The following is a 26,027-nucleotide window of genomic DNA, read 5'->3' as shown; positions in this document are numbered from 1 at the left end:
AGAAAAAAATATATAAAAACACGGTGAGTCACTTTTTATTGAGAAATATCAAAAAGATCAAATTACTTTTTATCTCCACTTGTAATCAACGCATGAGGTAACATATAGTACATCGATCAATATGTTAAATAATGTTATTTTATCTGTTCATTGTCTTTTATCAGATGAAAAGTGCATGAATATTCTTGACATTATTATTTCATTAGTTTGTAGGTTGTGGTTTTCTTTTCTTTTTTTTTTAAGAAAATGTCAACATCAGCACTGAATTTCATATTTAGATGAATAAGTGTGATATGTTTTTAATATAGCTGAACTACAGTCTCTAATCTCGACCTCTTATTTAGACCCTGAGAGATAAAAAGAAGAATTGAAGCAGCAGAAGCAGAGAAATCCCGACTGATATCGGTCAAGCTCCAAACAACTACATTTCCCACAATGCAACTCGGTAGCATCTTTCATATTAGAGCCTCCCCGCCTGATAAACATTAAACCTTAAGTTTGTAATGCAGGTTTTTGTTAGAAATGCATCGCCTGCAAGCTCAAGCTGAGAAAACCCTGTGTGAAATTGGTGGCGTGTTCCTTTAAATGTAAGAGAAACGCCTCCTCTGCAGCAGCTGGTGATGATGAAGAAGATGATGAAGAAGATGATGAAGATGATGTTACCTGTGTTATTATCGAAGAACTGGATGTGCCGGTCCTCCTGAGCGGTGATGGTGATCGGCAGCGTGGGATGACTCAGCACTTTATTGATCTTGCAGGGAGCTTCTGTGTGGGGGCGGAGGAGAGAGGGACAACGTTAGCAAGGGAGCGAGGGAGCAAGGGAGCGAGGGAGCAAGGGAGCGAGCCGCAGGAAGTGAAGTTAGATTTGTTGACTTTAATCAACCAACAGCGAATGTTTTGACGAACAGGTATTGTGTGTTTTAAAGCCTTCTCCTCCTCCTCTGTGGCATACATCTCCATGGTAACACACCAGAGAGCTGTGTCACATGTTCCTCCATCACCATGAACACACACACACACAAATGTGGATTCATCCGCCGCTGAAAATAGTCCCCAACCGATGCACTACTTCCTCCCGTTTGTTTGATTAAAAAACAACAGTGAGCCGTTTTAGGAAAATACCGAGCATATTTTTAAACATTAAACTACATATTTGTGTTTTTAATAATGTGTATCTTCAGAAGGAACCATCAGTGGTTCTAAAACAACATGACTTTCAGTTTGATAGCATCTTAAAAAACATTCTGCACTAAACTAAATACATAATAAGATGAACAAAAGCGGTTCAGATCCTGCACTGAAGTAAAAAAAGCGGCACAACGATGTAAAACTACATCGCACAGGTAAAAGTACTGCATCCAGCCGTAGTATTCTGTGGTCTCCCTTGGAGCCTTGTGATTGGTCGGTGGCTTTACCTGGCGGTCCGGCGGACTCCAGCTGCAGGACGAGCTGCTGCGTCTCCATGTTGAAGAGCCCGATGCGGCCGCTGCTGAAGGACGTCACCATGTGAGCCGGGTCGCTGCTCACCAGGTCCACCGACGTCGGCACGCCGAGCTCTGAGCGCAGCAGAGGGAGCGCTTTAACCACACGCCGGTACACAGAGGACTTCATGCAGAGTATTCTTTGAGATTTGTGTCACATTGTTACATGTTGCTAGTTTTATAATCCAGTGTATATAAATATGAACATTTTCTGAAGTCGGTAAAACATACTCCCCTCCCCCGGCTCCTTAACTGTTTTTTACTTAAACATCTACGGCACTGAAATGTTAAATAAACAGTAATATTAATCCATAGTTAATAGTACAACACTGGCAGGGAACTTTTTACTGAACACTACATTTCACTTAAGTGATTTGAGTAAATTTTGCTGATACTACAAACTAAGTAAAAGTAAACTTAAGTTAATCTTAAATGCAGACCTGTTACTTGTAGTGGGGGAAGACTCAGCGATTGTTATATAAAACTGTAAATCATAGCTTGTTTTCTGAAAAAAAAACCAAAACTGCTGTATTTAGATGCATGGAACACCATAAGTAATATACAAGTGAAATATATGGTTTGGTAAATAGCCCAAATGGGCCCCATTTTCTAGGCGGACCTGAAACCTTTTCTTTTTTTGCTGTGCGTCATCTTCATTTACTCTTAACCAGTAACATATAGTATACAACATATATTTACACATCTGAAAAAAAATCTCACATGTGTACCTTTTATTACAACACAAAAAGTATTCAAATAGCCCTAGTGGTTGCAGAGATACACCCTTTTTAGTTTGGGCATGACATTTTCGAGGAAAGGGCCTAAAAATAGGTGTTTTTAAAGTGTTATGCCTGGATTGGAAATGTATAGTAAGCGTCCGATGAATGAATGATGAACGCTGAAGCGCTCGTTGTAGGGTGTCCTGTAAATGAAGTGGTTATTCACCCACAGGAAGTGACCGTGATAATGAACTCTCACCTCCTCTCTCGTTGAACACGGCGAGAGCCGGCGAGGTGTCGGCGGCGTTCCACAGCCGGACCGTCCCGTCGGCCGAGCAGGAGAGGAGGCGCTGGTGGGCGGAGCTGTAGACCACGCCCCACACCGAGTCCGTGTGGCCGCGCAGCGCCCCGCGCAGGACGGAGGGCTCTGCGGGGAAGAAAAACGAAACATCAGAGACGGAGAGAGAAGCGTGAGCGGCGTGGAGGATGAAGGAACCGTCTCCGGAACGTACCATACGAGTCGTAGGGGTCGATGTTGGGGTTCGGGGTGTTCCAGCTCTGGATGGTGCCGTCCACCCCGCCGCTGAAGCACTGCTCACCGCTCGAGCTCATGGTGACGCACAACACGGCGCCGCTGCACGGGGGACACGTCCTTCACTTTAGCAGTGTTCATGACTTTTAAACTTTATTTAAACTAACAATGAGAACACAAAGCATACAGTAAACCTTAAATGACACAAATGAATGAGACAATAGTTTGATTTAAAGAATAAACATTTATATAGATGCCTGTATGTATGCCTGCTTATATTTTGAGCGTCTTTCTTTTAAAAGCATATTCATTATTACATATGATTAAATATCACATGAATATAACACATTTACATGACTTTTCCAAAACTTTTGGGATTTCATTCTTTTTTTTAAAGGACTTTTCCAGGTCTGGAAATAACCATTTTAAAAATTTCATGACTTTTCCAGGTTTTCCATGACCGTAAGAACCCTGTTTAAGGTTTTGTACCAGTATCCCCAAAAATGTACATTAATAATATTATATATATGTGTATGAGTGCAGTTTCATTAAAGCTTTAACATTTTTAAGACTTTTAATGAATGAAATTATGAATTATGACTCGAATTTAAGGATTACTTCTTAGTTTTTTACCGATAGTAAGTCAGAATTCTAGATTTTTGGTAAGTTTTATCATATTTTATTGAACCTTTCTTCATGTAAGTAACCCACAATGCATATACAAAGATAATAATAAGGAGTATGACTTTAATTTGCTGAAGTCAAAGTGTGTAAGAACAGTCCACGGTTGAGAGAAGCTTCACAAACAGGTGAAGAGGATCTCACCTGTGAGCTCTGAATGTGTAGATGGGCTCCACGTCTAACGCAGCACATCTGGAGGATTAAAAACACACAACAGAGTTTAGCATCAACAGAAAACACTAAACGTCTCTGGAACCGTCCGCATTCAGATCGCTGCATGCGGATGCATGAAGATACGTATTTCGCGCTCACTTCTTGGCGGGCGCCGTCTTCTGGAGGTTCCACAGCTTCAGGGTGTGGTCCTCGGAGGCCGTGACCAGGACCGGCTCCACCGGGTGGAAGGCCAGACTCCGGACCGAGTCGAAGTGGCTCCGCAGGGTGAACTTGGGGTTCCAGGTTTTCCTCAGAGCGTCGGTGTTGTTGGTGATCTGAGGGACAGAATCCACGGGATGAAGGCACTGTGGGGCTTCAGAGCAGAATGACTCCACTAGACAACACTCAGAGATGTGTGAGGCAAACAACCGTGTCAACTTTACAGAAAACTGAATCAAAGATCTTTTCTCTGAGAGGAGAACTCACAAAGTTAGTGTCATTAATGTCGTTTCTGCGGTCATAATTTAAAGGGAACTCCCTCCAGGCTTCAGCTGCTGGTTTCTGAGCCGCAATCCCAGTTTGTGAATGAAGCGGAACAATAAGGAGGAAAGGTTCACCCAAAAACTAAAATCCAAACAAAAACTTTATATTTTATTCCAAACTATTTTCGTCCAATCTAAAGGTTACATCTCCTAGAGTCATGTCATTTCTCTTGTTTATATTGTTGTTGCTTCTATTGTTTGTTTTTTACCATGTAAAAGGGCCTTGACTACCTTGTAAAGCGCTATACAAATAAAATGTATTATTATTATTAAAATAAAAAAAAGGTAAATGAAATGGAAAGTCATTACAAATCGAATTAAAAATGAAAAAGTGAAATGAAAAAGTAACATTTTGGGAAAAGCACTTTGTTTTCAGAGTGTTAGCCAGCAGCTGTTTAGCTTAGCTTAGCTTAGCTTAGCATAAAGACTGGAAACAGTTTTAGAATGTAGTGAGAATTTATTCAGTGTAAAAATGTAAAGCGATGACGAGACTCGAGGAAGTCTCCTTAAACTTTAAAAGGGTTTTTCAAAGTCATTCTTAATAAAAAAATAATAATATAATTAAAATGGAATATTGGAAATAAAAAAAGCTCAAATAATTACAGCTTTAAATAATGAATTTGTTTGCCTGTAGCCCTTAATTGTGATTTATAATGTGTCATTAGGGGTGGGGCCTGACGGCTGGAGTTGTTTAATGCTTTGTTGCTTCTAACGCTCAGACTCCATGTTTGTTCCTCACGTCGTACGCCAGGCTGTCGGCCTCGTTGGCGACCGTCAGTCCGGCCAGTTCTCCCAGTCCCAGCTCGTTAGAGACCGCCTCGTCCACTCGGCCCAGTATGAACGACTTCCCGGTGGACGGCAGGAACGTCATCGCCTCTGCGGAGACAAAAACGGGCAGCTGGGAGTGAGAGAGAGATTATTAATAACTAGCTAATAATGAGCAGAAGACGCAGGAGGAGGGCCGGCTACCGTCGTCAGGTCGGCCCACTTCCTGCTCATTGAGTCTGGGAACACTGGGGCGGGAGGGCGGCGTCACTGGAGGCTGCAGGGAGGAGGGCTCCTCACCCTCCCGCAGGTTAGCCAGCATGTCCTGCAGCCGGGACCGGTTTGGCCCTGGAGGAGGAGGAGGAGGAGGAGGAAGAGGAGACAACAATCAGAAGGGGAAACAGAAAATATGAGTCAGGAAAAAGGCAGAGGAACAATGTAAAGAAAAGGAGAGAGAGAGGAGAAAAACGGTTATCAGCACAATGGAGGCAAAATAAGTCTCATGAGTTCATATTGTCACAAAAAAAAGAGAATTAAATCAAAATGAAGGACGTAGATAAAGAAGAAGATGATGCAGCAGCAGCTCTGCACAGAGGAGATGAAGGGAAATAAAACCAGAGAAGAAGAACTCTGCAGACAGTGAGGAAACAAACAGGAATCTTCAGAGAAATGAACTCTTATCGTTACCGAACTTCATCCGATTCCATCAAAATCAGAAAAACTGCCATCGTGTCAACATCATAATCCACTTAGAGAAAACCAGTGAACGGATCTCTCTGGTGCTGATAAATGGATTTAAACTCTAAAGCTTCCATGGGAATCAAGAGGGAGAGATTGGACTGATGGCTCTGTGTGTGTATATATATATATATATATATATATATGAAAATAAAAAGGGACACAAATGCAACCAAGAAAACAAAACAAAGGAGGCAGAGGAAACAGAGACGCAGACGACACTTTGAAACCTCAGAAACAGACGGAGTCAAACAGCTGATGAAGGGAGATCACAGGGTTATTATAGTTTTGGTGAGTGGAAGTTATCCGAGTTATTACTGTGACTAAATTGTGGACTAAATCAGTCAGCAGCACAGTGAGGCCCCGGCAGACTGAGAGGAGAGGAAACAGAAAAAACAGAGAAGAATCAAAAGGAACAAAAACATAAACCGGGATGAGGAGAGAGGCGGAGCTGCCGGCCGGTGCAGGACTTACTCTTCACCCCCTTCTTGCCCTTGCGCTCCTTCCTGTACCGCTCCTTGAGCTGCGCTATCAGCTCCTGGTCCACGTCCCAGTTCACTTCACCCAGGGGAGACTCTTCCTTCTCTACAGGCCGAGGGGGGAGGAGGAGGAGGAGGAGGAAGGTGGGGTAGAAACCTGTTATACGTGTCTGTATGCTCTACGACACATCAGACTTTACTTTGATAAACTACTGAGGCAGATGGGATGAGGAGTAATGTTTCTGGACATTACTTCTTCTAAACCTCTGGTTTAGAAGTGGAAAATGCAAATATAGACAAAAGTAACATTGCTTTTAAATGAATACTTCAAGCGTTGGTGAGAAACCAGCAAGCGTTTCAACTCTTTTCCAATGAACGTAGCAGCATTAGCTCCAGAAGTCGCTAATTCTAGCGAGGAAGTCGGCACGTTTTCAACACCGACCCTAAAATGATCGCTATGAACATGAACAACGAACACAGCTGTTGTTGTTACTGCTAGCTGGGCAGCTGGCAGCTTGAGGAAGACTCTGATGAAGAGCAATGATCAGCTAAACGGGCAGGCGGCTCGACCAATTATAAAGTAAATGATACATAACCAAAAATGATTTTTAAGAATACTACCGACCAGATCAATTTTTTTGTTTGTGTTAGAGTCAGGACGTGGTTAGCGTAGCTTAGCATAAAGACTGGCAGCAGGGCTCCCGTTTCCCCCTGCTGCCAGTCTTTATGCTAAGCTACGCTAACCACGACCCGACTCCAGTTAAAACGTTAATCCAGTATTACTGTGACTCCCTCTGCAGCTCACCGGGGGCTAAAACTACACAAATAGGATATTAATATGAATTCCCTGTAACTTTCAACAAAAAATTACAAAATAAAGTGTTTTGTGTCTATTGTATTAGTATATAAATACCATATAATGAGCAATGTGTACTTTTAGACTCTGCTGAACATGAATGAGAAACAAGAGGAACGTCAACACAAGCCTCTTCTGGTGTGAAACAAATACGTGGAAACAGACGAGACACAAACAAGGTGAGATATAACAAACAAACAAATAAATCAATAAATATGAAACTCTGATGGTTCTCTGCAGTTCTGGAAGCGACTCGTTGAACTAAAGAAGCCACGGAAACCTTTAAAGGGGTAATTGGGCTGTTTTGCAGTGACTATTCAAATCGAACTTTATTGATATAGCACAAGTCATACATCAAATGTGACTGTGCAAGAACATTTGAATGAATAGACAGTATTGAGACATGAACAGACATAAATGAGTACAATTAAGTGTAGTATAATACAACTAGTAATTAGCAGCTGCCCTCATCCACAGCAGGACATTATTATATATATTAAATATACATATAATAATTATAATTATGCACAAGTACCTCATTCAACCCCACTTCAAAACATTTGAACCATCCCCTTAAACAGGGAAGAAAACACCATTTCACCAACATGATCACGACCATCACGGTGACAAAACATTCATTTTTCTTTCTCTTAAATTTTCCGATTTAAAAATCAGATTTCTCCGTGATTTTCTTTTCATCTACAAAAAAAAAAAGGAGGGAGTGATGGATGACAACACCACATCATAACGCAGCCGAGGGTGAAGACGCCTAAAACAACAGCGGCATCAGAAGATCGAAATAAAAAAAGAGAGTGAGAGGAAATCGGCAAAGTTTTTTTTTTCCCCTCGCCCTGAATGTGCGGCGAGACCTTCTGCGCCGAGTCAGCGCTCCTTTACAACTATCTGGACGGTGAAGTGGTGAATCACCAGCTGCGTGGGGGATGCTATTCTTTTTTCTCGTCGTCACGGACGACACTGAATGCGTTGCTAAGGAACAGCAGAAAACGAAGGGATTGTGGAGTGAAGTGCGGAGGGCGGGGTCGCCACCTTTATTTTTATGAAGAAGAGTTGTATTTATACTGCGAAGAGAGACAGGAAAGTGCGTCGGCACAGGAACACTCACAAACACATTTCTTTTCAAATGAGGTTTTGATTCATACGTGGATAACAAGTTTCAGGTTCATACTCAACTTTACGTGTACGGTATTTAAAAAGGTATTATATGTCCGCATTAAAATGTCTAAAACCGACTCGACCTGTTGTGTATCTTGTTGAGTTGTGTACTTAAATCACCCCAATCCTGAATAATAGCGGTCCGTTTTCAGTTGGTCAAGGGCGTCATATTACGTTTTATATCTGGGATGTTTCTAACTTCATGTTTTTAAACCAATGAGTTATTGGACGTCTGGATCTGAGTGAACTGTATTCATTTCTAAACTGCTTTATTCGGTGTTTACGCCGGTTGTAATCCCCTGGTACGTTTGTTTTTGGAGGGTGAGGAGGCCTGTGTGGTAAAAAAACAAAACAATCTTAAACCAGGAGAAGATGACTGGAATGACTGGTGAACCCATGAATTTAACTTCCTCACCCCAGTCTCCGCTGTCCTCCCCACTCCTGGACTCCGTCGACCCGTCCAGCTCGTCCGGACTCGCCAAGAAATCGAACCCCTTCAGAGCCTCCTCTGTGTCGGGGTCGTCGCTGAGGTCGGAGGCCGTGGAGGAAGGGGTGGACGACGGCTTCTTCCTCACCATCTGGGAAACGTTACGGGAAGAAACGTCAGACGGGAAAGGAAATGTCTCCTCTCTGCAGCTCGAGTCACAGAATGTGAGTAAGAATGCAACCATAAAACCACCTTATGTTGGAATATAATCGCACACATGTTCACATAAACCTGCATCATCTCTGTGACAATAACAATGCAAGGAGTTTGCACTTTTTACTTTAGTTATATTCCAGTTGTTCATCTCCTTCCTGTCCAGGTAAAACCTCGTATCTCCAGATGTGTTGATGTTGAATGCTTGTGATAAACTGTGTTTCCTTCATGTCTTATTTTATACTTCTTCAGATAAATAAACTCTTTAAAAAGCCTCTTGGATCAGCTGGAAAATGCATCGTCACAAAGCTGAAAATTATTTCTAGAGATACGAGGTTCTTACGCTACGATGTGATGCATTGATGTAGAATAAACTAGACAACAGGATATAAAGGAGTTAAAAGCAGTAAAAATGCAACATACACATTCATGCAGCTGTGATATTAATCCATAAACATCATAAATAATAGTAAAACAGTAAAAAGGAGTACTTTGACTTTTCATTTAGCTGATAATACTTGGAGTAAAGGATCTGAACACGTCCCCTGCGTGGTACTGAAGGTGTGTTGGTGTCTTACTGTCGCCATGTGTACGATGGTCTTGTCCGGCCCTTCGCTGTCCTCGTCCTCGTCTTCGTCGCTGAACTCCGCCGCGGCGCTCTCTATGAACTTAAAGGCCTCGAGCACGGTGGCCGAGTCCGACATGTCGGGTTTACTGGGAGGAGACAGACGAGAGGGAAGGTGAGAAAGAGACGCGACGACACAACTGTTTTTTTCGGGGAGAGGGTCCCGCCTCTCGTCTCCTACCTGACCACGCCGCTGTCCTTCGGGGAGGACGGCTCGGTGCCGTTGACCATCGGCTCGGCTTTCCTCTCCGAAGGTTTCTCCCCCGAGTCTCCGGTCAGACCGAGCAGCGCTCTCACCCTCTGAGACTTCACATCCAGGATGGTGTCTGTGTAGCCCACCTCCTGCAGGTATCTGAGGGGACGGGGACAAGGGACAAGGGACAGGAGGCAGGAGGTAGGAGGTAGGAGACGGGGACAAGGGTCAGGAGAGACAAGAGACAGGGGAGAGGAGGCATGAGAGAGACAGAGAGACAAGAGACAGGGGGCAGGAGGCAAGGGTCAGGAAACAGGAGGCAAGGGTCAGGAGACAGGAGACAGGAGACATGGGTCAGGAGACAGGAGACAGGAGACATGGGTCAGGAGACAGGAGAGAGGAGAGAGGGGGCATGAGACAGGAGACAAAAAAGGATAGGAAACAGGAGACATGAGATAGGAGAGACAAGGGATAGGAGACAGGAGAGACAAGGGATAGGAGACAGGAGACAAGAGAAAAGAAGGGCAGGAGACAAGGGACAGGAGACAGGAGACAAGAGACACGGGGCAGGAGGCAAGGGTCAGGAGACAGGAGACATGGGTCAGGAGACAGGAGAGAGGAGACAGGAGAGGAGGCATGAGAGAGACAAGAGACAGGAGAGAGGAGAGAGGGGGCATGAGAAAGGAGACAAAAAAGGATAGGAAACAGGAGACATAAGACAGGAGAGACAAGGGATAGGAAACAGGAGACAGGAGACAGGAGAGACAAGGGATAGGAGACAGGAGACAAGAGAAAAGAAGGGCAGGAGACAAGGGACAGGAGACAGGAGACAAGAGACACGGGGCAAGAGACAGGAGAGACAAGAGACAGGAGAGAGGAGATAGGGGGCATGAGACAGGAGACAAAAAAGGATAAGAGACAGGAGTGACAAGGGATAGGAGACAAGTGAAAAGAAGGGCAGGAGACAAGGGACAGGGGACAGGAGACAGGGGACAGGAGACAGGGGACAGGAGACAGGGGACAGGAGACAGGGGACAGGTCAGAGGAGGCTCAGGGGACATAGAGAACGATCGAGGGTTAATCATCTGATGATGAGCTGCTGAATTTGGAGCAGTGTCCGTTACGTTCGTCTGAACCGAACATCTTTAGCCATGTCTTGTATTGTGATTCACTTTGAAGTGTTTTAATTACAACAATGCAATAAAAGCCATAAAGCAGGGGACGCTTTAGGGCGGGGCTTAGTGTGATTGACGGGTTGCTACCAGAGCGGCGTCCTCCGCATTCCAAATATGGTCACTTTCGTTTCCTGGTTGCCAAAATCCAAGATGGCTACGGCCAAGTTGGCGAGTTCAAGGCTTCAAAACCAGCGTCACGACGATGACTTCTTATATACAGTCTAGTATGAAGAAAACTCAAATCAAACTTTCATGTTTATGCGATTTCATGTTAAAATACAGCCGTGTTCTTTCCTTCCTGCAGAGCGCCGCCTTCAGAAAGGATCAAAAGGATGCAGATTCATCTCATCCAATAAATCTGATGACCCGCGTTGGAAAACCTCCACACAGATAAGACCCAGGCCACAATAAGTCATATACAAGCAACTGTTTTCTCTTCATTCTGTTTCTCAGCGTCTTCTTCCCTGCAGCGTCGGTGCCTTGCTGTACCCGCTGAGCTGCACAACACCACAATTATCTCAATGGAGCGCCGTCCTTAAAGGGCCACGCCACCACGTTCATAACCAACACACACCGACTGGTTGTTCAGCCAGTTGAACCATACTAAGTTGTTTGTTTTGTATATCGCAAATAAGTTATAACTAGAAATGTTGGCACGTTATTTGATGAGAGAAATCAAAAGTGAAAGCTCGGTTTAGTCTCACATGACAAAATAGCTGAGCAAAGAAGTAAAGTTTACCCTTTAAGGAGCTCAGCGTCCAATAAGAATCCAGATGTTCAAGCTGATCTCTGTACTGGACCTTCACCCTGAGGAGCCGGCTGATCTGAGAGCAGCGTTCTAGCGAGAGGTTTTACCCTCAGAGGACGGAGGTTTAATTCTGAATAGCATCTAGTGTGTTTGTTCACACACAGAGAGAGAGACAGAGAGAGACAGAGAGAGAGAGAGAGAGAGAGAGAGAGAGAGAGAGAGAGAGAGAGAGAGGTCGGTCTCTGTACCAGCCTCTCCGATCGCAGAAGGCCTCAACACTTCCACACAATCCTCCATTCACTGCCACCTCACACACACACACACACACACACACACACACACACACACACACACACACACACACACACACACACACACACTAAACTGTGGCGACCCGCCAAAGTCCATTTCATTCATAATGGACCCAAATTATTTTAACACTTCTCAACCAGTCGGTCTCAGCCGTGTGTTGGTAAACAAACTAGAGATGCAGCAATCGATGGTCTGATCCATGTAGTCCAGCTGCTAAATGATGACGGGTGTCAACACTTTAAACATGACGAAGAGATACAGATAACAAACCGCTTTAATAAATAGATAAACAGATGCTTTCTCAATACGTCATACGCTTTAACTAATATTGTTTTATTTGATTGTCTCAAACGGGTTCTGCTGCTGCCCCTTCCCAAGTCAATTAGGTTGGATTTGTATCACCTAAAATCACACATTTTACTGTTTATTTATACTATCTGAACACATTGGATAAGGAAAAACTCACCAAAAAAACATTTAACAGGGAAGAAAAAGCTGTTGTGCTGGAGTTACTTTGCAGATTGCAGTTTTTATGTGCATAAAAAAAAACAGTGCATAAAACCAGTGCATAAAAAACGATGTTATTAACTATTAAACTCCTGAACAGCAGCGGTGGACAGTAACTAAGTACTTTAACTTAAGTACTACACTTAAATACGAGTGCATTTTCTATATACTTCTAATCCACGACATCTCAGAGAGATTTATTGCACTTTTTACTCAAAAAACTTTGTTGAATAATTTACTGTGAAGATTCAGAATCAGATTAATAATGCATAAGTTAAGATAAAACTATTCACAAGCTCTACAGAGCAGTTAAGTGAATCAATTAGCTCCAACTTTACCAGCTGCTTCTTCTATATTTACATTCATAATGTCATATTTATTATTCATACTTTCCTGCTAATACTTCCGTTCTTTTACTTAAGTCCTACACTCTTGACTTTTGCTTGTGATGGTGTATTTTCACATTTTAAGCACCAGATCTCAACGCTGTCGGCTCCAACTGGTCCCAGTGGATTAGTGGGTTGTATTCCCATTAAGATAGTTAATCTCCATTAAGAAGATTGAGTTGCTGCTTCCAGCTTTGTGTTCTGAGACAAACACACACACTTAAAACACACACTTTCAGCCGTCCCATGACACTGTCTAAATTAGTGTGCGCGTGTGTTCATGTGTGTGTGTTCATGTGTGTGTGTGTGTGTGTGTGTGTGTGTGTGTGTGTGTGTGTGTGTGTGTGTGTGTGTGTAAACTCACTGTCTGAGCAGCTGGCGTCCTTGTTTCCAGCTGAGCTGATGGCTGCTGTTTGGAGGACTGGGAGTCTCGCTGTCATTCCCCTCATCTGAGAGAGAGAGAGACACAGAGAGATAGAGAGAGAGACAGAGAGAGAGAGAGAGAGAGAGAGAGAGAGACAGAGAGAGAGACACAGAGAGAGAGACAGAGAGACAGAGAGACAGAGAGAGAGAGAGAGAGAGAGAGAGACAGAGAGAGAATAAACAACAGGTTTCTTTCTGTCCATTCATTCTTCCAGACGGCCTTCTCTTCTCCTCCAGCTCCTCCTGCCGGGTCCCCAGATGGGATGAATAACCCGGAGTGTTTCAGGATGTTCTCTGCATAATAAATCCACAGGGAGGCGACCGAGAGGCGTCCTGATCTGAACCTGATCTGAACCCTGATCTGAACCCCGATCTGAACCCCGGTCACTCGTCAGGCGGCGTCATTTCCCAGCATGCCGAGCAGAGAGAAGAGAGGTTCGTCTCACCTGAATCATAACTGGGAGGTATGATCTCTCCCTGGTTCAGCTCCGTTCCATATTTCGTCTTGTGGTATTTGGCCCTGAGGGTGACACATTGGTTCAATTAGATATCAGAACATCACTATTCTTTATTTACACAACAAATGTATTGCAAAAAAAAGAAAAGACAATACTTTTTAACACATGGTTATTTTTTTCAGATGTTATCTTATTGCAACCGATTAGATTTTTTTAAAGAGTAATATATAGTTCTCATAATTGTTCACTTAAAGGGAGCTGAATGTAAAATATTCATGTGGATCTATAATAGACATGAACTGAAACCGCTGCATAACAGGGAGGAAACAAATATTTTAAAAGTTTGAATTATAAAAAAATAAAACGATCATCAGCAATGTAGCAATTTGTAATTAATCAACTAATGAATTAAAAAACACCACAATGGTCCTTTAAAGTGCTGTTCAGACTAAACAAGAGTTGCAGTGTCCCGCCCTGTCTGTTATGGTTTTCCCACAACACCCCTCTTCACAGCTTCCAGACCTGTCAATCAAACACTCAGACAACCAAACTGCGCGAGAATCCGTCGCCAGATTATGAGATTTGTTACCAATAATTCCATAAGAGGATAAGCCGCTCTTTGAGGTGGAGGGATCAACTCCCACCCTGATCGCATTAGTCAATCGGAGTCACTTCAACTCCTTTCAAATTCCTCGTCACACTTCATTCAGATCATTGAGGTCGGACCCTGAGTTTAAAGTAATACATTGTGTTATTGTCAATAAAACAATGAAGTTATTTGATATGTAGGAGAGAAAATGTGTAGGTAAAGTTATGCAATTATGTTGTCATTGTGCTTGTTAGTTTTATTTATTTTTTCCTAATTCAAATTTATTATAATGTATATATAAAACCTTCTATTACTTATGCATTTATCTTTATTTATCTAATTGTTTTTTTTTCAAGTGTATTATTATAGTTTTTGACATTTAAAAACACATAGAACTGATTTTACCAACATCTCTCTCTCTATATATATATATATATATATATATATATATATATATATATATATATATATCTCTATATATATATATATATATATATATATATATATATATAATTGAATTAAAAAAAGAGTATAATAAGGGTTTGATTTAGGATTTATGGTTGCATATGTGTGTGTGTGTCTGAGAGTGAGAGTGAGTGTGAGAGTGTGTGCGAGTGTCAGAGTGAGTGTGTGAGTGAGTGTCAGAGTGAGAGTGTGTCAGAGTGAGTGTGTGAGTGTGAGAGAGTGAGTGTCAGAGTGTGAGAGTGAGTGTCAGAGTGTGAGAGTGAGTGTCAGAGTGTGTGAGAGAGTGTGTGAGAGAGTGTGAGAGTGAGTGCCAGAGTGAGTGTGAGAGTGAGTGTCAGAGTGAGAGTGAGAGAGTGTGAGAGAGAGTGTGAGAGTGAGAGTGAGTGTGAGTGTCAGAGTGAGTGTGAGATTGAGAGTGTGTGCGAGTGAGTGTCAGAGTGAGAGTGTGTCAGAGTGAGTGTGTGAGTGTGAGAGAGTGAGTGTCAGAGTGTGTGAGAGAGTGTGGGTGTGAGTGTCAGAGTGAGTGTGAGAGTGAGTGTGAGTGTCAGAGTGAGAGTGTGAGTGTCAGAGTGAGAGTGTCAGAGTGTGAGAGAGTGAGTGTCAGAGTGTGAGAGAGTGAGTGTCAGAGAGTGTGAGAGAGTGTGGGTGTGAGTGTCAGAGTGAGAGTGTGAGAGTGTGAGTGTCAGAGTGTCAGAGTGAGAGTGTGAGTGTCAGAGTGAGTGTGTGAGTGTCAGAGTGAGTGTGTGAGTGTGAGAGAGTGAGTGTCAGAGTGTGAGAGAGTGAGTGTCAGAGTGTGTGAGAGAGTGTGGGTGTGAGTGTCAGAGTGAGTGTGAGAGTGAGTGTGAGTGTCAGAGTGAGAGTGTGAGTGTCAGAGTGAGAGTGTGAGTGTGAGAGTGTGAGTGTCAGAGTGAGAGTGTGAGTGTCAGAGTGAGAGTGTGAGTGTGAGAGTGTGAGTGTCAGAGTGAGTGTGTGAGTGTGAGAGAGTGAGTGTCAGAGTGTGTAAGTGTGAGAGAGTGAGTGTCAGAGTGAGAGTGTGAGTGTCAGAGTGAGTGTGTGAGTGTGAGAGAGTGAGTGTCAGAGTGAGAGTGTGAGTGTCAGAGTGAGAGTGTGAGTGTGAGAGTGTGAGTGTCAGAGTGAGTGTGTGAGTGTGAGAGAGTGAGTGTCAGAGTGTGTAAGTGTGAGAGAGTGAGTGTCAGAGTGAGAGTGTGAGTGTCAGAGTGAGTGTGTGAGTGTGAGAGAGTGAGTGTCAGAGTGAGAGTGTGAGTGTCAGAGTGAGAGTGTGAGTGTGAGAGTGTGAGTGTCAGAGTGAGTGTGTGAGTGTGAGAGAGTGAGTGTCAGAGTGTGTAAGTGTGAGAGAGTGAGTGTCAGAGTGAGTGTGAGAGTGTGTGAGTGTCTGAGAGTGAGTGACACAGTGTGAACGTGGGTGAGCGTGTATGTGTATGTGTGTGTGAGCGTGTGAGAGTGAGTGTGTGTGCGCTCACCTCTCCTGTTTGAGGGCGTACTCCAGCATCTTGATGCGTCTCACCAGGTCGTTCTTCAGGTTCTCCTGGCCCCGCCTCTCTCCCTGCAGGAAGGCGATCTGAGCCTGGAGGGAACAGAGGAACTCCATGAAAACCTCTGAAGTGAACATATACGCCGTATACGTAGAGACCTGTCAATCACCCTGTAGCCCCGCCCTAAAGCATCTAAGCAATTAAGTACATTTTTAATCCATCTGTCCACATGTGTATTTTTCCTTTTTAGTGCATTTTTCCCAGATTAAACAGGTATTTGTGTAAATTGAGCATCTTTCAATTAGAGCTCACTCTTCCGTCAGGTCAGCGGGCCCCAAAGCCTCCTGGGAAATCTGTCGAGGACCGAGGCAACTCGTGACCGACTGACGCGTCTCTGCGTCTGATCCGTCTAAACGTCTCCTCTCAGCGTGGGAACAGACGCCATGTGACCCGAGGAGAGGTCAACGAGTGAGACCGCAGCAGAGAACCCTGAAACTTGTTCAGTTCATTTAGATCCGACACGGGAAGCGGCTCAAAGGTTCGAGGTCGTAAACAACGAGGTAACGGCGTGCGAGAGAGAGAGAGAGAGAGAGAGAGAGAGAGAGAGAGAGAGAGAGAGAGAGAGAGAGAGAGAGAGAGAGAGAGAGAGAGAGATATATATATATATATATATATATATATATATATATATATCACCGAGTGTTCTGGAGCTGCAGGCTCAGTGAGCAGAGACCCAGCTGTTCCCCAGCTGGGTGATGACATCAGCCCTGAAGTCACACCTCATCCTCCTTGTTGTTGTTGTTTCTCCTCCTCGTTGTTGTTTCTCCTCCTCGTTGTTGTTGTTTCTCCTCTTCCTCGTTGTTGTTGTTTCTCCTCTTCCTCGTTGTTGTTGTTTCTCCTCTTCCTCGTTGTTGTTGTTTCTCCTCTTCCTAGTTGTTGTTGCTCCTCTTCCTAGTTGTTGTTGCTCCTCTTCCTAGTTGTTGTTGTTGTTGTTTCTCTTATTCCTCCTCCTCCTAGTTGTTGTTGTTTCTCCTCCTCCTCGTTGTTGTTTCTCCTCCTCCTCGTTGTTGTTGTTTCTCCTAGTTGTTGTTGTTTCTCCTCCTCCTCGTTGTTGTTGTTTCTCCTAGTTGTTGTTGTTTCTCCTCCTCCTCGTTGTTGTTGTTTCTCCTCCTCCTCGTTGTTGTTTCTCCTAGTTGTTGTTGTTTCTCCTCCTCCTCGTTGTTGTTGTTGTTTCTCCTCCTCCTCCTAGTTGTTGTTTCTCCTCCTAGTTGTTGTTTCTCCTCCTAGTTGTTGTTTCTCCTCTTCCTCCTCTTCCTAGTTGTTGTTGTTTCTCCTCTTCCTCCTAGTTGTTGTTGTTGCTCCTCCTCCTCCTAGTTGTTGTTTCTCCTCCTCCTAGTTGTTGCTGCTCCTCCTCCTCCTCGTTGTTGTTTCTCCTCATAGTTGTTGTTGTTGTTTCTCCTCCTAGTTGTTGTTTCTCTTCCTCCTAGTTGTTGCTGTTGTTGTTGTTTCTCCTCCTAGTTGTTGCTGTCGTTGTTTCTCCTCCTCCTAGTTGTTGTTGTTGTTTCTCCTCCTAGTTGTTGTTGTTGTTGTTTCTCCTCCTAGTTGTTGTTGTTGTTGTTTCTCCTCCTAGTTGTTGTTTCTCTTCCTCCTAGTTGTTGCTGTTGTTGTTGCTCCTCCTAGTTGTTGCTGTTGTTGTTTCTCCTCCTAGTTGTTGCTGTTGTTGTTGTTGTTTCTCCTCCTCCTAGTTGTTGTTGTTTCTCCTCCTAGTTGTTGTTGTTGCTCCTCCTAGTTGTTGTTGTATTCCTAAACTTAAGTAGTGTTGCTGCATAAACCTAACTAAGTATTTCACAATCTTTTCCTGAACCTAACTCAGTAGTTCTGTTGCCTCCAGTGGTCATTTGAGGAACTGCAGCTTTTGGCAACGAAGGTCGCCGCTCGAGTCCCGGAAGAAAACGCTCACACAGGCCTGTAAAACAACAACAACGTTTCATCTCCAGTTCCATCGCTCACAACGTTCCAGAACCAGGAGATCCAGTTAGTGAACACATGAACGTGTGATTCATTGTTTTGATCGGAGCGGAGCGGCCGCTGCAGGCTGCTGCTCTGCTCTGTGAGCGTCACTTCCAGGCCATTTCACACACTAACTGCATGTTTGCAAACTAAATCCCACACACACACACACTGTGCACACACACACACACACACACACAGAGGAGGAAGTAGGACACTGAGCCCTTCATTCATGTCCAACACACATCATAAGTGGGTCGCTCCACACTCGGGGCGACTGCATCTCAAATTTCTCAGAGACGATGACGGTAAACTTTATTCGGAGAAGACGAGCGCTCCGTTTGGGAAACGCTTTCCAGCTCTTCATCACGCAGAGCTGAGCGTGAAGATGACTCCCTGACATCACAGATCAAACCTGCTTTGGGATGTTAACGCACAAACACAAATATCTGACTGCATTGCATCCTGGGATTTTTGTTGCTTCGTTTCGTGCAGTTTTTTTTTTTTTTAATCTCTGGGGCTCTGTGGTGAATTTCTGCTCGCATGACATCATCAAAAGATGATTTAGGACAACGGCTGTTGTGTTCAAGAGCAATCCGACAACTGAGATTTAAGAGTCAACTGCTGGTTAAGGCAAAAACAAAAATGTACATGTGGACCTGAAGTGTGTGTTTGTGGTAGAGGAGTGCCACTATCATGTATCTGAGTATTTGAATTATTGTCTAAAATGCAGATTATTTCCTCAATTATTGATGTATAATTGAATTTCTTAACAATTGAAAAGGTCAAAGATATTCAGTTTAAAATAATATAAAAATAAAAGCTGTAAATCACATTTAAGAGGCTGAAAGTAGAGAATATTTAGTGCTTTTGCTTGAAAAAGCAACATTCAATGATGAATTGATAACCAAAATAGTTGCGTATTCATTTATTGTTGATCAACTAACTAATGTATTAATTGACTAATTGACAGTGGTGCAATGTAACTAAGTATATTTACTCAGGTACTGGTACATGGAAGTTGTACTTGAGTATTCAGTATGATGCTACTTTACTCCCCTCTGCTACGTCTCACAGGTAAATATTGTATTTTTTACATTTATCTGACAAATGTTATACATTGTACTGAAAATACTTATTTACATGTTTACACCCTTTAAGCACCATGAAGAACCAATTTTTCTTTTTCCCTGTGTTTGAGTTGTCGTAGGAACCCCAAATTAATTCCAATACTTGTGTTTATTGTATGTATTTGTTCAGCAAATACATACAATAAACACAAACGCAAAAATGCCTTGAGCGGACACCGAGTTTTTCAAACTGTATTGTGGTGCCCCAACAGCAGCCCACATAGTAATAAGACACCTTTTTGGAAAGAGTAGGGCCTAAAGAATCAGAATATGGAACAAAAATAGTCGAACACAGCATATGGGTGTTCAAAGGAGTTTCAGTCAAAAAACTGTGTTGTTCGGTTAAAAAATTTAGTTTACGTAAATACTTAAACTTAACGGTTACTTTAATTATGTTTTACACCAGATGCATCTTTAAAGCAATTTCAATTAAGTTAAACAACGATGTGGTTCTGGAGATAATATGTTGTTGTTTTTTGTCTGATAATAGGCGCAGGGGGATTTTTGCACACTGTTTTTAAACAGGTTTTAAATGCAGGACCTTTACATGTAGCAGAGTATTTTCACTGTGTGGTATTAAGAGCTTTCGATTAATAAAATTACCTGAATACTTCTTCCACCACTGATCTGCGGGCATATTCAGAAGGATACAATAATAATGCTATAGCAACGAAGAGGTTTGATAACACGGACCTTCAGAGAAAAACAGCAGAAGCGCTGCTGCATTTGAATAAAAAGGCCACAAAGCCGTCATCGTGTGACTCATGCCGATGCGTCAGAGTCTAATTCAGCGACAAAGACTCGTCTTGCTACACATTGTAGGTCTTCTTCACGATGAAAAAGCAGAGCAGCCGTTGCACCATCTTTGGGTTTCTACAGGTACAGAAAAAACTGTTCATCAGTGTTTAGAGGAAGCAGAATGTATGTGTGTGTATATATATGTGTATATGTATGTATGTATGTATGTGTATATATATATATATATATATATATATATATATATATATATATATATATATATATATATATATATATATATATATATATATATAGGTGTATTTCTGTAATCAGTACAATAGTGGGTACATTTAACAGTCACAAGCGGTGATTTCTTTTACAAATAATAAATGAAAATATTCCAGGGCTGGCTGTTATATTTATAATAAGTTTTAAATATAAATATTTACATTGTCAGCACAATGATCCGTACATTTAACAGCGACAACATAACATTTAAATTAATATTTTAAGTAATAAATGCAAAAGTTATGGAATTGATTATTGTTCATATAACGGTGTATTTCCGTTATCAGTACAATGTTTGTACAATTAACAGTGAATAAATGTATTTTTTACAAGAAATAAATGCACAAATTATGGTTTGGGCTGATTATTATATATTATAAATATATATATATATATATATATATATATATATATTGTGATTTGACAGTTTTTCACTGTAAATATTTTACAGTGTGTTAATAAGTTGAATGGTCAGACATGTTGTCATTTAAGCTAAATTTAATTCCTATGATTTAATTACAAAAATCCCAATTTCCTCCTGGCAGAATTGTCATAATGCTGGAAACAAAAACTCATCCGACTGATTCACGATCTCTACGTTCTTAAAACACAAAACAAGTTTCTTGAGTGTAAGTCCGTTTAGATCCTGAACACTTGCAGTGACTCGTGGGAAGGGTGATGTCTAAGAAGCTTCTGTGTGGGAGTCGTCTTCTCATAATTATAGATTTGACTAAACATCTGAATGTCATGTTCCAGCAGCAGCCAATGAGACGCTTCACAGCCCAGTGTGGAGGCAGGAAAGATAATCGATAGCAGAGGTCCATCATTACAAGGCCTTCCACCGGTTTTAGCATTAAATTCGCTTTGATGACCTCGACTTGTTCTTCTTCTCTTGGCGCAGTCGTGTTGTTTTATTCCACTCCAGTTAGGCTGGAAATCATCTGCTGCAGTGAATCTGTTAAACGGGTTGGAAAGAACATTCCCGTCATGCTCGCTGCGTATCGAAATCCCAGGATGTGAAATCCCATCAGAGCGGGAAACAACGCATGGTCCAACAATCAAATTGAATTATTAACAACGTCTACAGTAGCCATAATTACATCTTTATTTCAATTCTGGTTCAAAACGCAGATTTTTGTGTTCATGTCAGCTTGTGGCACTTTTCTACTGTAGTCATGTGTGTCAGTGGAGTGCTGCAGGAACGAGTCCTAAAACAGGATATGAATCAGGTCTCAAAATCAATGTTTTTTCTTGTTTTTCCTTCGTGGGCTTTGGTTTGAACGTAACCTCCAGTCCTGGGTGAGTGTCTTAAAGCTGCATTCTCTCTCCTGACCACTAGGGGGGCGACTCCTCTGGTTGTATAGAAGTCCATTTGCACCATTGACACTTGGCCTGACCCGCCTCCAAGCAGATTGGGGCGATGTCTTGCCGACCGCTGAATAAAGCCGATTTTGCGGCTTTATAATAAAAGCTTTTAAATAACAACAATAAAAAGGGGGATTTGTACGGTGCCATCAGCTATTCCTCAATTAAAAACAATACTAATACTGCAGGAATGAGTAAAAGCAGCAAAAATGTCGGGGGACTTTTATTGCGAGGAATTTATAAGAAAGAAAATCCACCGTTTTACAGACGCAGGCGGGTAGCAGCCCTTCTGTCTGAAGACTTGAAATCCCATCAGAAACCAGAAGGAGCCTCGTATCATCTGCTTCGTTATCAATACCACCAACCGCCTATTTCTCCATCTACTCATTCAAAACCAACCAGAAGTAAACATCCACTTCCTGTGTGGCCGTAAGAATGACCAGAAAACGTTTGGAACAACTAATAAACCGATTAAAAGTCCCAAAACAGAAACCCTCGTGGTTCAAAAGCAGGTGGAGGAGTTCAGCCTCAGAGGAGGGACTATCGGTCAGGGAGGGCAACCCCTGAGGGGAGCCTTCAGTCTAAATGCAGGGCAAACTGGGTAACCCACTTGGTAAGAATTCCCATCAGCCTCTTCTTCTTTTTTAGAGCGAGTCGGTGCTCCACATCGGATCACAGAAATACAAATAGACCCGCTTTGATTCATAAAAGCTGCACAGAGAGAAGTTCTTTTAATACATGAGAAGCTTCTAAAAAAATAAATCTACTTCCGAGTCGACCTGATGGAACTTTTTCCACTTGATGATATAACTTCAAATGAAAAGGACAATATACATATAATAGCACCTCATTCAACAGCAACAGCGCCTTTATATCATCTTCAATATGACGTGTGCTTGAATTGCATATTTAAAGTAGTACTCATTGTCCTTTTATGAGAGCGTTACAACCAAAGACTGTATAAGAATGGACATACTCACTGTGACCGCACACATCTTGTTTTTTTTAATGCATGCGTGTTTAAAAAAAATAAAAAAAAGCATCCAACAATTTTGCCAAGAGCAGGAATTTCCCATTAAGACACTTGGTCATTGTTATTTTTATATATATTCCCATGTCTGAATCTTATGGAGAATTAGGCTCAAAGAATCTTTGCTCTTTGAAAGTTTGCACTTGCATGATTATGCTATTGCATTATCACGATATCAAAGTCATAAAACAATAAAGGACGAGAGCTATTGATGTGTTGATTGACAGTAAGAGAGACCAGTCGATGCGTCTGCAGGCATAACTTAAAAAGTGAGCGGGACGCCGAGTTCTTTGATGTCTCTTTAATACCGATGTCTATTCTTACAGATACCACTTTACAGGAGTTCATTTCTGCATGAAATCAATATTCACTTCCGTGCATTCCCACACACACCACAAGCCTCTGGGGAGCTGCTGTCCACATCGGCGTGGGAAGACTCAAAGCTGAGCATCTACCAACAATAAAACAAGCTAGTACCAACCAACATCAACTCATGCCATCCAATCAATCAATCAATCAATCAATGGATCAATCAATTAGCTTTTAGTGAAAAGGGAGGCGTGTGTGGCCACAACACATTTTACCTAGTGGCCAAATGTTTGAGTTATAACTTCCATGTCCGTAACGTGACGCCATTGGTCCCCAAAAATGACTTTTTCCACATGGACGTAAATGGGAAAAAGAGGTGAATCAACTTCCCAGTACGAACATTTGTGTCGCACTTATTTAAACGAGTTGTAAAATGCACTATTAGCCGAATTCAGAGTTGTTTTCTTTCCTCGGTTCATGTGAATGAGCGTGAGAACGAGGCTGGGAGGCGGGGCTTGTTTTATGGGCCCGTCGATGAGGAAGATCGAGGTAATTTTGAACTCTGTAGTCAAACTTTTGTGCGTCATGCGCCACTTTCGTGGGAATGAACGTGGCTCCAGCTCTCTATTCGTGAGCCCGCCCACTTTTCAACAGGCCAATCAAATGCAAAGGATTTGATTGAAATCCCTCACGTGACTGTACGCCGCTCAAATATTCCGTTTCACTAAATAAAACCTTAGTCTTCCTCACCAAAGAAAGTAGTGTTTGTCCTCCGTCATGCATCCAGTGATCTCAAATAACTTAAAAAGGAAATGAATGGAAACAAAAAGAAAGCTAGAAAGAATGAAATCAAGATAAATACTGAAATTTGGGAACTGTAAGCAGCGATGAGTTGCAGTAAATGGGCTGAAACATGTAAAAGCACTGGTGAAAGCTGCAATTATATTATACATCGAACACAAAAGGTCAAACTGTGTATTTCCTCTCTCAATAACAGTCATCCAAGACTCTGCAACCCAATGTAACCGCCTTCCATAACCACGACGGCCATAAGACGCCCGATGACTCTGTATGACCTCTCGCTGACGCCGTATTAATGCTGCGGCAATATTTTTTGGGACACAAAGAAGAGACTCTTGTGGGAGGGGGATTTCCCGCTGCTTAAATCTGGAGCAGCGAGGGGATTATTCCTCGGAGAGGAGATGAAGAGACGGAGAGATGAGAGGGCGAAGGGAGGATAAGCTGCCGAGACAGGTTTGGGCGGTGGGGGTCTGTCTGAGTCTTGATCCGCTCTCAGGGAAAAGCCTTCATACCCGTGGTATGCTTTCACCAACGCAATTAAAAAGATGATGGAAGCAGCGAAGGAGTGAGCGATCTTGCCTCCTTCTCATCGAGAGTCGAAGATATGAAAGGAATACGCCCCGAAGTCGACCCAAGTGAACACCTGGAACCTCCATGAGGTGTTTGTGTGTTTGAGGTCGTCATGACACGGTGTGTCCACTAGAGGGCACTGACAAGCGTCCAAAATTGTTGACTTTACTTTTAAAGTAAAATGTGTTGTAAATGTATTTCCTTGGAATGACGACAGCACAAGGTTGTGAAAACGTAAACCGCCTTTACTTAAGACTTTTTACATAGTTATTTAAAAAAGAAATCTCAACATGACCACCTAAAAATGGTGGCGCTCAATAAAACATCTCAGATTTTTACATGGCAGACTCTTTTCTTTTAGTGCAACTTCAGCCTTTAATCTGTATTTTCACCATTTATTTCACGTTCCGTCGTCGCCTCTCAGCAGCGCTCACATCCTCCACTCAACCGTTCAACACAGGAGATTTTTAACGGCCTTTGAGAAGAAAAAAACTAAACAAAATTTGCCCGTTTGGTGGGTAAGTGAGCTCTAATCTGTTGTGAACGAGTCGTGAGACGACCTGATCAGGTAAATTAGCAACTTCACATCTATGAGTGCATGTTTGGATGCACCGGCTATTATATGTGTTCGGCAATCGGTACCGTCGTAGAGGACGACCGAGTCTAGAAGGAGGACGAAAACAAGCGCTTCCTCCATACAATCCCTCAGCTCATGACAGTAATGAGCTCAAATTTCCCACAATCCTCCTTTCTCTTCCCTTCTATTTGGCGCATTTGAACTTCCCACGCTGCTGGCAGCACGTTTCACAACGGACTTGAAGAGACGGATGGAAGGAGGGGAGGGGTACGCAGACCGAGGATGATGGGAGGAGGTCTTTTGATATGATGCCCAGAGGGCGGGAGGTTTGGGATGAACAGGAATAGCGGCGTGACGAAGTCACTTCTTCCCCTCGGGGAGCGACACGCATGCTCCTCTGAAGCTGACAAGAATTTAATTAGAACAACATAAAGCCTTCAAGAGCAGAGCTGAAGAGGAGGAGGAGGAGGAGGAGGAAGGAGCAGAACAAAGAATGTCCTCGTCGGAGGAGGAATCCTTTTCCATGACGGAGACAGTGACCACAATAACAGTGTATTGTGTTCTGGCGTATGAGGATACAATATTTCATGCCACGCCGGGATAATCTATGAAAATCCAGAAAGATATCGATCAACAGAAGTTTGAGCGAGATTACAAGCAGAACCATTATCTAAACACCAAATGGGTCCAAACTATCAGTGAAGATGAAATGCTCAGACCAGGAAGCAACCTCCGGTTCTGTCGAGTGTCTAAAACCTGCATTCTCTCTCCTGACCACCAGGGGGCGACTCCTCTGGTTGTATTGGAGTCTATAGGAATGACTCTACTTCTCTCTTGATGTATTCCCTCAGTAAACATTGTAAACATGAGTTGGAAAGTGGAGTATGATTTGGGCGTCATTACGTTAAAAAACAACAACAACGTGGTGACGACCGTAATCCAAGATGGCGGCGGCGAAATCGAGGCTTCGAAACGTCGGTCCACAAACCAACGGGTGACGGGATGACTATGTCCACTTCTTAATCTCAAACTTTTGTTTTTTTTTAAATGCCCACTATCACGAGCTTTAGATTTAT

At 42.7% G+C, this 26,027-nt stretch overlaps 1 protein-coding gene across 1 annotated transcript in view; it reads right to left on the bottom strand.

Moving 5' to 3' along the window:
• The window catches only part of strn (striatin, calmodulin binding protein), a gene marked incomplete at its 5' end in the record, with an annotated part of 36,365 nt that overhangs the window by 2,388 nt on the left and 7,950 nt on the right, over nt 1-26,027 (bottom strand). Inside the window, 15 exons of the mRNA XM_079220176.1 lie at nt 664-765; nt 1,416-1,556; nt 2,460-2,627; nt 2,713-2,834; nt 3,558-3,605; nt 3,726-3,901; nt 4,848-4,984; nt 5,078-5,221; nt 6,086-6,196; nt 8,535-8,697; nt 9,338-9,473; nt 9,566-9,736; nt 13,070-13,154; nt 13,575-13,648; nt 16,122-16,225. Coding sequence (XP_079076302.1) covers nt 664-765; nt 1,416-1,556; nt 2,460-2,627; nt 2,713-2,834; nt 3,558-3,605; nt 3,726-3,901; nt 4,848-4,984; nt 5,078-5,221; nt 6,086-6,196; nt 8,535-8,697; nt 9,338-9,473; nt 9,566-9,736; nt 13,070-13,154; nt 13,575-13,648; nt 16,122-16,225 — 1,882 coding nt within the window. The remainder of the gene's footprint in view (nt 1-663; nt 766-1,415; nt 1,557-2,459; nt 2,628-2,712; nt 2,835-3,557; nt 3,606-3,725; nt 3,902-4,847; nt 4,985-5,077; nt 5,222-6,085; nt 6,197-8,534; nt 8,698-9,337; nt 9,474-9,565; nt 9,737-13,069; nt 13,155-13,574; nt 13,649-16,121; nt 16,226-26,027) is intronic.

The sequence above is a fragment of the Taurulus bubalis genome, assembly GCF_910589615.1.
Source record: "Taurulus bubalis genome assembly, chromosome: 6".
Taxonomy (NCBI): Eukaryota; Metazoa; Chordata; class Actinopteri; order Perciformes; family Cottidae; genus Taurulus; species Taurulus bubalis.
The sequence above is the reverse complement of the archived record's forward strand: the minus strand, read 5'-3'. Positions and strand labels throughout refer to the sequence as shown.